The sequence below is a fragment of the Monodon monoceros genome, unplaced genomic scaffold (genome assembly GCF_005190385.1).
Source record: "Monodon monoceros isolate NGI ecotype Baffin Bay Population unplaced genomic scaffold, NGI_Narwhal_1 Super_Scaffold_7, whole genome shotgun sequence".
Classification (NCBI taxonomy): Eukaryota; Metazoa; Chordata; class Mammalia; order Artiodactyla; family Monodontidae; genus Monodon; species Monodon monoceros.
In genome coordinates, this window is record NW_021703784.1 from 96,996,841 (window position 1) to 97,008,626 (window position 11,786).

The 11,786-nt window shown below is 39.9% G+C and overlaps 1 protein-coding gene across 1 annotated transcript; it reads left to right on the forward strand.

Moving 5' to 3' along the window:
• Nucleotides 1-3,471: 3,471 nt before the first annotated feature.
• LOC114887479 (high affinity immunoglobulin epsilon receptor subunit beta-like) lies at nt 3,472-9,904 on the forward strand. Its single transcript, XM_029209280.1, has 7 exons — nt 3,472-3,571; nt 5,136-5,259; nt 5,796-5,930; nt 7,730-7,786; nt 8,313-8,468; nt 8,829-8,927; nt 9,783-9,904. Exons 1-7 carry the CDS (start codon nt 3,510-3,512, stop codon nt 9,879-9,881), a joined length of 732 nt encoding a protein of 243 aa, XP_029065113.1. The 5' UTR covers nt 3,472-3,509; the 3' UTR covers nt 9,882-9,904.
• Nucleotides 9,905-11,786: the final 1,882 nt, after the last annotated feature.

An 11,786-nucleotide genomic window follows, 5' to 3' on the forward strand; every position in this document is an offset into this window, starting at 1 on the left:
CACTTACCTCCCCACCACCCAATCAGGAGAATGTCCACAGGCTGATCACACCCTCTTTGAACCATTACGATAAAACTCCTCACTACCCCCCTCCAGGTTGGAACACACAGTTTTGAGAGCATTAGCCTGCTGTTGCCTCCTTTGCCTGGCAAAGCAATAAAGCTGTTCTTTGCTACTTCACCCAAAACTCTGTCTCCGAGATTTAATTCCGTGTCGGGGTACAGAGGCTGGAATTGGCTTCAAAGGTGGGGTCAGGAAATAGGAAATCCAGTATAAAACAGGGCAATGGGAAGTCCTAGGATCATTCCTGAGTGGCATGTTTACTGGCAACCAGTCCAGATTGAAGCATGAGGTGACACAGGGGACTCCAGGAGAAGAAACATGTGATACATCACTCTCCAGGGTTAGCAAAATGAGGGTTGATAGGCACTTTATGCAACATGTGTAAGGTATTAGGAGATGAACTTATGTCTAGAAAATAAGCCAATAAAGAACAGGAAGTCACTAAAAGTTGTGAAATAATACTGAAAATAGTAAAACTGAATTTGAACAAACATTCAGATATAATTATGTTAGAAGGATAGGTAGAAAGGAAGAATGGGTTTAAGAAAGCGAACATGCTAATGATCCATAATAAAGAATAGAACAGTTCATGTCCACGCCTTGTCTGTGATGCTAGAGGTCTCATAATTTTCCTCTCTGAGCAGATGTTCTTCGTCACAAGTGGACAAACACAGTTCACACCTATAATTTTCCTTGTTGAAAAGTGTCATTTTGGAGAATAGAAGGAGTGTGAGCTAATAAAGAATTAACATGTGCTGGACCTTGGCAGTTAAGTGGCCTAGAGGCTGAGACAGCAGTTAAACTCCAATTTTAGAAAGAGATCAAAAAGATTTTAAGCCCTTGGATAGTCTACATAAATATTTCCAAAGTCATATAAATGAAGAGACAGAGGTTTTCTCTTCAAGTTTGAACTCAGCTCTAGGCCTTTTAGAAACACTCATCTTGTTTCATAAACAATATTTTCTCATTTCCTTCATTTTAATAACCACGTTTCCCATGGAACATTGGGAGCTTGTATCAGTCTCAGCCTCTCTCACCTGTGAACCATATTTATTGAAGCCATACTTGGCTCTGGGATGTAGAAATGAGAGAGAGAGAGAGAGAGAGAGAGAGAGAGAGAGAGAGAGAGACTGGAATTCCTTTGGGAGTATCAGAAAATAGCTCGAAGACATAGCAACTTACAATTTGCAACATGTAGATTCGTGCATGTTTAAGTGAACTGAGCATTCAGTTTGAGAAAACAATTGTTCAGATGGGATCTCAAAGCAAATTTCTTTTGAGTTTGGGGAAGTAAACCCAGTGTATATCTGAGAGAAGAAACTTTGCTTGAGAAAGAGGAAGCCAGATGATAACTGGGTGAAAAGCATGGACAGATGTGCTGCCAACAAGAGGAAATATAAGCTGAGGAGGGAAGTGTTAGTGCCATTATCTCTTCCTTTCAGTCAGAGGCATGGTTAAAACTCATCTTGATAATATTGCCCCCACCAAAAAAAAAAAAGACATTTTGTCATAGGCTTCAATGTTTACTATTGTGAAAGATGAAAGAGTATAAGGACCAAAAGTGAGGGCACAGAGATGATAAGCATCTCAGAAGGGGGTAAGAAGAAGACGCTGGTGAAAACTGAGATATGAAACAAGTTGAAGATCACGAGATACATCTCAGTTAGAGATTTGCATGCTGCAAGCTTCTGTTGAAAATTCTCACAAAATAGCATTGTGTCCAAACACCAAAGACCATCCTCAATGTTCCCTGTCTACAACTCAAGTTTAATTTCTAATTATTCTCTGCAAACATAATGAACTATTATAGACTACTCCCAGAAAACACCACAAACAGGCATTTTTTCAGGCCCCGTTTTAGCAGATGTGGTGTTAATTCCACTGAGGGAGAGGCAAATGAACGAAAACTCCTGAGGTTACCATTTGAAGTCTTGGCTGAAATGTGAACTTTCTCTGGGAATCTCCTACTTGACTTCTACATACCCTCTAAGAGGCAGAACTGTACATCCTCCTGTGTGTTCCAGCAGCCTCTGACATGTTGGTAATATATTATTTATCTTTGTTCTACTCTGCCAGATAGTGAGCCAGACAAAGGCGGGGACCATGGTGCTCATCTCTGCATGCTCAGTGACAAGAGCAGTGCCTGACATGGAGCATTAAGTCCATTTTGGAGGAATGTGTAAGTGAATGAGTTTCATTAACTCCAACAACATACTGGTCAGGTCCACCGATTCTGGAAGACACAGTGGGAGGATGGCATGTGGGTTAATACATTTTTGTTATGAAAGGTGTGCTAATGTATCTTTTAGTGTCCCCTGTTCACACAAACATCTTAAGTTTCTTGGAGAAAGAGAAGAAATTTGTATCACAAACCAGAGAGACAGTACAGATGCACAGAGGTAAAATTTGTAGTAAATTAAACTGTAATATATAAACTGAAAGTAAGTAATATAAACTTACTTACTTTATATAAAATAAACTGTAAGTAAATAAACTGAAATAAAAGAGTCCCAAATCTGTGAATCTCACCTGTATATTCATTTTGCTATGGTCTAGCTAGATATGCTATTAAAATAAGCACGTCAGTTTAGCTCCGACCCTAATTTAGGCATACTGCTCAGGCCAAGGCTGCTTAGATCTACTCATAGAATTTGTTATGAAGTTCATGCTCCTCAGTGTTTCCATAGGCCCATCCTTGCCATCACAAAAACCAAGGCAGTAGAGAGTCAACCTAACCTTTTAGTAGACAACGGAGTCTTCAGTGTGAAAACGTCTTAGCTTTCACACTATCAGGAATGGTTCCCAGGCCTTAGAACTCTGCCTGTCCAGTTTCTGAGACCATCTGCTACAAACAGCCATATATAAGCACTGTCCAAAAGACAGGAAGAAAGAGAAAGATAATAAATATTGAAGTCAAGGACAAATCCAGAGATTCAGAGACTAAGACACACTCATACTTGCAAACTGTGCTTCAGCCTTAGATTACGTGTGAAGCCAAGTCTTCCAAGGACAATTGGAGAACTTCTGGCATAGGAATGGCTGAACCAGGTCACAAGCAGAGAAAGCACCAGGAGAGAAGCCAATCTCTTTATGTCCCGCGGTTCTCTCTCACCTTCTCAGTCCCCACTAAACCGACTCATTTTTAGGTTCTGTAAATCCTGCTGGTTTCAGGCAGAATTATCTTCCAGGAGTCTCAAATTTCCCCATTTCACTCTCATCCCTATTCAGTAGCCCACTCAATTTTGCTCTTCCTTATAACAAGAAAAGCCCTACTAATCTTAGCCAGGAAAATTATCTTTCTGACCAATGTCTTAAGCATGAAGATAGTTATCAGTGTCATGAGTCAACCCATCTTAACTGACCATCCGGAGACTCTGTGAGAGGGACCCCGCCAAGGCTCATTGTAACACTGCTCTTCACCACCATATAGCTCAGTTAATGAAAAAATGGACACAGAAATTGGGAGAAGAATGGATCTTGCTCTCCCAAACCCACAAGGGCCCACCAGGTAGGTACAGGTTATTATTTTCTTCTATTTCCAGTCACTTAGTGAACCAGAGATAGTCACAGTGCTGGGGAGATGCCAAATCATGAACATAGGCATGGATCCATGAGGTTTAACTAAAATACAGTGTATAAAGAAGTTATTTGCTATACTTTTTCACTAGTTCTCTCTGGTTGATGGGGAAGAAGGTTTTTACTTAGCTTTTAAATTGGGAACAACTTAAGTTTTCTAACAAAAGAGGTTCACATTCTGGGTATGGGGTAGGGGAGTTTGTGTTGGTTTGGCCAATTTTCTGTACGACATTACGGGAAAAAATTGAATGAACTTTTTGGCCAACCCATACTATCAGTAGAGATCTCTTGCCTATGTGTCTGATGTGTGTTAAGGGACAGAAGGTTTTCAAAATGACCTCGGGCTTCTTTCTGGTTAGTCTTTGTGAATCTCAAGCTGTGGGATCCTGCCCCACTGTTTAGAGGGGAAATGTTCCCAGAGTGAAATCTGGTGGAGATGTGCATAGTCTAGTTTTCCTTCGAATACCAAAAATTAACACATGTTAAGACTTTCTTCTTAAAGGTTTTAGGAGAAACTAAAGACAGAGCTTTGGGAATCAATATTGGATTGAATATCATTGCAAAATATTGAGCAGACTCTGAAGGCACAGTATTTCCAGTTAGCTTCCTCTGAGTATGAAAACAGGAGTAGAGACCAACAAATCCTTCAAAACCATTCCTTTATGCACATGAAATTGAGTGTGTCATTGACAAAATATTTTCAGATACATTTCTATGTTAAAAAGACTGAGAGATGCATAGGTAAACATGTCTGTTGGATTATTTTTAGTTGTACGCATCAATACAGATTAATGAGAAAGAACCTGGTAATAATTCTAGATTAAGAATAAGACTTGGGGGCTTCCCTGGTGGCGCAGTGGTTGACGGCCTGCCTGCCGATGCAGAGGACACGGGTTCGTGACCCAGTCCGGGAAGATCCCACATGCCGCGGAGCGGCTGCGCCCGTGAGCCATGGCCGCTGAGCCTGCGCGTCTGGAGCCTGTGCTCCGCAACGGGAGAGGCCACAGCAGTGAGAGGCCCGTGTACCACAAAAAAAAAAAAAAAAGAATAAGACTTGGCCTGGGGGGCTTCCCTGGTGGCGCAGTGTTTGAGAGTCCGCCCGCCGATGCAGGGGACACGGGTTCGCGCCCCGGTGCGGGAGGGTCCCGCATGCCGCGGAGTGGCTGTGCTCCGCGGCGGGAGAGGCCACAATAGTGAGAGGCCCACATACCGCAAAAAAATAAAAAAAATAAAAAAAATAAAAAATAAGACTTGGCCTGGGGCTTTTTTGTTTTTGTTTTTTTTCCCTTTTGTTCCATCTAATCATTGATGAGACAGTAATCTTGGCCACTAACTTGGACCCTCTGAGCCTCAGAATTTCTTGTACTTTACAGTGAAGATTTTCATTGCAGGATTGTTTTGAAACATAAACAAGCACAATTCCCCTGTCAGTTGAGAGCTTTGCACAGGGAGTTAGAGCATTTTCTCATGGCTGCATTTCTGTTTAAACTTCATAGTGCGCCTGAAATTGAACTTTCAATAGTATCTCTCCATGATAACAACTTACTGGAGAAAGCTGCCCCATCCCCACCACGCCAAACGTGGCTGACTCTTTTGAAGAAGGAGCTGGAATTCCTGGGGGTGAGTGAGCCTCCTCTAATCACAACCAGAGTAAAGACTGGCTCTAAGGAAGTGTATTTGTTGGCATCCACATAGTTTCCCCACTCAGACTCAAGAGGAGTGAAATACCTGGTAGACGAAAACTTGACACTTTCTGCACCCTGTTGGGTAAAAAGAAGCATTTCCTCATGAAGACCAGGATAAGAATAACAAATAGGATCTGTCAACTCTGGTCAGTTGCCAGTTGATTAATATCATCCTGTGAAGGATTTATAATCTTTATCTTCTCTTAGATGGAAAGAGCCATTATTGATGTCTACCATGAGAATGTAAATAAAGACACAGGAGAAATGTACTGGCTATTGCTGCCTTAAGTCGTGCCTACATAAATTCTTAGAGTGGCCAGATGATAGTGGAAAATATTGCGTTTGGATACTTTCTCAGGACTGCCTAAGACACCAAAGCAATTTCTTACATTTCCCCTTGATTATAAGGAAATTGATGTAATCTTAGGAAAACGTCTTCTTATTTCACAAAACGTATGCATTTTTCTACAGGTAACACAAATTCTGATTAGTTTGATATGCCTTTATTTTGGAATAATCGTCTGCTCCGTGTTCAATAATTCAGAATTTAAAGAAGAATTTTTTTCATCATTTAAAGCAGGCTACCCATTCTGGGGAACAGTATTTGTGAGTATATGTCTACAATTGTCTCTGAAATGACACTGTACATGGCTTTTCTTTTATTCAGATCAGATCTGACCAATTGTTTATTCTAGTATTTAGAATATATGAATATATTCTAATATGGAGATATGTAAATATACATACATATTTGCAGTTTACGAAGCACTTTGGGTTGAATGTGCTAACACACGTTTATCGGATGAGAAACTTGGGATTAATAAAAGTTAAACATATTACCCAAGAGGCATTTAGCTAATAAAAATTGAAACTAAACTTTCAGAACTCAATTGCAGAAAAATTTCCCTAACACTATCCATCAATAAAGTTATCTTAGTGAAGGGAGGGGGAAGAGATTGCTGAGGTGAGGAGAACAAGACTGACATCTGAGGAACTTCTACTGTGCCCTAGAAACTCTTTTTTTTTTTTTTGCGATACGCGGGCCTCTCACTGTTGTGGCCTCTCCCGTTGTGGAGCACAGGCTCCGGACGCGCAGGCTCAGAGGCCATGGCTCACGGGCCCAGCTGCTCCGCGGCATGTGGGATCTTCCCAGACCGGGGCATGAACCCCTGTCCCCTGCATCGGCAGGCGGACTCTCAACCGCTGCGCCACCAGGGAAGCCCCTTAGAAACTCTTTTAGGTGCTTTCTCATTGTATCTTTTTTAGTCATTGTACTATTTAGAAACTAGATGGCTGAACGAGCTCACAAAAATATATAGCCTTACTGAAGTATAACTGACATACCATAAATGGCACATTTTAAGGTGTACAATTTGATAAATTTTGACACATGTATACACATGTGAAAACCTTACCACATCCATATAATGAACATACTCATAACTGCCAAAAGTTTCCTTGTTTCCCTTGGTAACCCTTCCCTTCCTCAACCCCTATCTTCCCATCCTTAAGCAATCACTTGTTTTTTGTCACTATAGATTAGTTTGCATTTCCTAGAGTTTTATATAAATGGAATTATACACCATGTTCTGTCTACTGTCTGGCTTCTTGCACTTGCATAATTATTTTCAATTAATCCATGCTGTTTTTTGTATCAACATTTCATTCACAAGGGTATATTATTTTAACCCTAATCACATTGGCTTGGCACTCTGCTAAATACTTAGGTCTCTGGTCACTCGTTCAAGGCTCTCCTTGAACCTTTGCCATATTTTATTTGAAACTTCCTTACTGTCTTTTCATTTCAAACAGCTTATTAGATGTCTCTCAACTCATCATACAATCTGAATCTTTGGAATTTTGTTTTAATTTGTGCTATTGGTTGATATCTTCACTAGATCTTTCACCATACGCATTTTCATAATTACTATATGTCTATACGATACATGGCAGACTCTGGAGACAGACACATGTTTCTGGCCCAAAGGAGTTGACAACTACAACACACAAGTTGCTCATAAAAGCAAATGATTACAAAAAAATTAGAGTAGTGTTATAATCACGCACCAGGGCTGCTGGAACTTACAATATTTAATAGTAACCCATGGACTGTTCAGGGTTGGCATCACCTGGGAGCCTGCTAGAAATAAAGAATCTCAGGCCTCATCTAGGACTTACTAAGAATTTGCATTTTAACAAGACTCTCATATAATTCATATGTACATTTAATTTTGAGAAGCTCTCTCTAGGAAATAAAAAATAAAATAATAAAATTTAAAAGTAAAGGAGAGCTTTATAGAATACCCACAACTTTACCTTCTATTTGGAGGATGGGGGTGAAAGGGACACAGAGAAGAACAGAGACTCACTGTGCTATTTTTTTTTTCCTCCTCCCTTTTGAACAGTTTGCTATTTCTGGATTTTTGTCAGTTATGTCTGAAAAGAAACATGCAACATATCTGGTGAGTTGCATTCTGTCTTTGTCCATCCTTGAGAAGGTAAGAAAAATCTAATTTTGAGAGTCTTGAAAAAGATATGTCGTCATCTCTTATGAGCAAATGTGGATGTGCGATATTTTTCCAATCTACTTGGTATTTAACGTAATCACTAAAAATAAAATCATTAGAATACCAATTGTATCATTTAAAAACAATAATTGTAACTACTCTGACACTTGCTGAAAAAATAACCTCACACCTTCTCTGTCCTCATAATCTAGTCCTACGATGAAATAAATGACTCGTTTCCAATGAAGGAGTCTATTTGAGGAGAGGCTATGAGTATCCACGTGGCTTTTCCTGAATGCAGTCCTAGCAAGAAAGTTATAGGTCCTTATTACACAAGTACATTTTCAAGATTTCCCTTTTTCGTCTATATTTTAAGTAAATGCAGAGTTTATTGGATATATCCAGCCCTGAAATGCAGATAGGTTTATTGAATACTGTGGCGGGGGCAGGACCAAGTCTAAATGTTGTTCTTTGTCATCAGATACGAGGAAGTCTGGGAGCAAACACTGTCAGCAGCATAGCTGGAGGAATAGGAATCATCATCCTGACGATTAACCTAAAGAGGAGCTCAGCTTATATCTACCGTTGCCGGGATATTTATGAGAACAACTTCTGCCTTGTGGCTTCTGTTTCCACTGTATGTATTTCTTGTGGGAAGACTAAGATTCTGGGTCTTAATCTCAGTAAGACGCCTTCTCTTCCTTTCCATGAACACAATCCTTTCTTGCAACCTCAATCGCATAATGCAGTGTTCCGGAGGCTCATACCCAGAGATGTACCGGCCTCCTTCCCCTGCCCCCCGAGCTGAATTCTGCAAGGGTGGAGTCATCTGCTTTGAGTAACCATCTCCTGGTTTTCCCACGTGTCATCTTATAGGAACTGGTCTTGAGGGTGGGCGGTCATGAAAACAAGGGTTGCTGTAAGGGAATGTACTTCTGGGACACCTACCTTGTCACTCTACTTGTCTTTCTGGTTGTTGCTGGTTGTTATTCAACAGGAAATTGTGGCAATGATCCTGTTTCTCACCATTCTGGGGTTTTGCAGTGCTGTGTCACTCACCATCTATGGGATTGGAGAAGTAACTGAAGGAAATAAGGTAGGCAGAGGCCTGAGATTAAATCTTAAACAATAAGCTAAAGAATTCGAGCTTTGTTGCTTAAAAGCATGGCCTGGGTTTCCTGCAACATTTCTTCCAGTTTCAGCATTCCGTTTCTCCAAGTTTCAGCACTCTGATTTCCAAATCTCAAGTTTTGAATCAAGTTTTCCACTCACAAATCTCATGGTATATCCCTGCGACTGAGAAGTTTAGGAAAATCGGATCTTCATCATTTTAGAAAATGCACATGCTTTGAAGTTGATAAGCATGAGAGATGAATATACAGGTAGCAAGTGGTGGAGACACTCAGGTATCTGGGCTCATTTGCTTTCCCAGAATAGTTCTATTTGTTCCTGCTCTCTTTTTTCTTGGCTTTCACCTTCCCACTTGCTCTGAAACCTCAAGCTTGTCTCCTCCCTAATCCGTGACTACCAACTGCATTTCCACTTGTCTTACGCATTTTACACCTTTGATGTATGAAAAAGACTTACCAATACCTGATGCACATACATTTACTCAGATCTTCCAGATAAAACATGCTCTCTCCATCTGTCCACTTGCCAGCATTCAAGTCTGGCTGCCTTTTCTGATCACTTTCCTCCAGAGATAAGACAAGAGATATTCCAAAGTTCAGACACAGAATCATCTCACCAACTTCTCAATGACTGACAGTTTCTTCTGAGCCCACTTGGCCAGACAATCTGGCTTGGTTTGTTAGAGATGGAGGTATTAATTACAGTGTAATGGGAGATGGTGAGATTCAGAAAGGCAAAAGGAGATGAGATATGCCTCTTAAGAAAGTCTTCTCGTGGCAGGAGGTTCTTGGTGATTGATAATGATTTTTTCCCTCATCAGATTCCAGAAGATCGTCTTTATGAAGAAGTAAACATGTATGCGCCAATTTACAGTGAGTTGGAAGACAGAGGGGAGGCAACTTCTCCCACTGATTCGTAAGAATCATGAGTCCAGAACATTCTGATTCATAGCAAAGGATCTAGAAAGCCAAGATCTTTGTTTAAGGGACTACTGGCAAAATTTCAATTCTTTCTGTGACCTGCCAGTTTTACATTATGATTTATTCTCCAGATGACAAAATTCTATTTTTGTTGTTTCCATTCACTTAAATCCCCCTCCATTTGTAAATACGAAAGACTCCTATTTTTCTTGTTTTCTGTGGCTGTTTCACACCCATCCCTTCTGGGACGTCAACAGAAAACAAGAAAAATTAGCATTTACTCTGTGCCTAGAACTGTGCAAATAGAGGAAACAAGAGGAAGGCTGGTTGAGAGTGGAGTTAAACTTGGCAGTGTGGTAGTATTTGTCTCTTAGCCCCTTTTCGAGTTTACAAGAGCTGCAGCTGTCTGCGATAGGTGCCCCCCGCCCCTACGGGCTTATAAGCACCTTGAGGGCAAAGTCCACTCAGCAAACATAAACTGAGAACCAACTCAGTAAAGTTTTTCACGTCTGTCTCTTTCACTTTGTGTATCCCAGTATTTTATCCATAGTGGGTGCTCAGTGTGAATTTATGGAGTGTAGGGGTGAGTATTCAGGGAGGGTATATCACCAGGTCAAGACAGAGGTAGGGGAGAAAAGGAGAAAGAAATGATTCTGAAGGGAATTTGGAGGCGATAAGAAGACCAAACTGACATATATTAAGAATAGGGTTAGGAGGACAGTCAGATGGCAGTTTGAATAGAGATTCTTCAGGTACGTATTAAACATTTTGGTGGAGCCGCATCAGGTTAGCAATGGATGCTTCCTGCTTGTGTTTGGTCTTATATGGACAAGACAACATGGTATGTTAGAAGGATCACTGATCTTATAAAGCGCAGGGAGTCTGCATTGGAATCCCAGGCCTATTGCTTATTAGTTGAGTGAGTTGTGGCAAATCATTTAACCTTTTACTTAATCTGGGTTTTCTCATCAGTAAAATTAACATATTAGGAATAATTTACCTGCCAGTGCTAAAAGTGTGTGTGGAAACACACACACACACACAGTATAAATTAAAAGTGCTCTAAAAGAGAAAGAAATTATTAATAAATTAATTAATTCTTATATACATAAAGCAATCTACAAATCTTAGTACTCGCTAATGATATAAAATTTAAGTCCATTTGATCTGAAAGGCTCCACTATTTTTTTAAACAAAAATTTAATCCTAAGAGCCAAATATGTCAAGAGTAGTCAGTGAAAACAAAGCCACATTTGCTCAATGAAATCAGCTATGTTAAACGACAACAAAAATTTAACCCATTCTATATGAAAAAAAGTATGTCATTACCTTTGAAATAATTGTGTCCTCCATATGTTATTATTATTATTATTATTTACAATAGGTCCTTGTTGGTTATCTATTTTAAATATAGCAGTGTGTACAGGTCAATCCCAAACTCCCAATCTATACTTCTCCCCCACCCTTCCCCGCTGGTAACCATAACCTGTCTTAAAGTCTCCACTTTCTAAACCCACTTCACTTTCTCTTTAATACGCTTTGTGCTTGACCACCTCATGTCAACATCCTAGCTTCAAATGTTCTGCCTTCCCTTTTGTGCTTGCTTGAATTTCTTCTTTCTGTAATGCTTATCTTAAATCTCACCTGATTCTTTAAGTTTTTCTAGTTGATTGCTCCTCTCTCTAGAAGATAAGTTTTTCTAATCGAATACACACACCCCTTATACTCTATATTAAACTTTCTATATGCAAATATTTTATGTCCCCTCAATGATAATATATTTTTTCAAAGGCAAAAAGTCTCATAAAAATCTGTATGTTGCATGAATCACCAACACATTCACGGACACAATATTGTTCAGTAGTGTTTGCAGATTGATGAATAAGCAGCAGGGAGTTTTATTA

Coding starts and splice junctions, on each gene's coding strand:
- LOC114887479 (XM_029209280.1), top strand. CDS start 3,510: ATGGACACAGAAATTGGGAGAAGAATGGATCTTGCTCTCCCAAACCCA. Junction 3,572..5,135: donor AACCCACAAGGGCCCACCAG/GTAGGTACAGGT, acceptor TAAACTTCATAG/TGCGCCTGAAATTGAACTTT. Junction 5,260..5,795: donor AGGAGCTGGAATTCCTGGGG/GTGAGTGAGCCT, acceptor ATTTTTCTACAG/GTAACACAAATTCTGATTAG.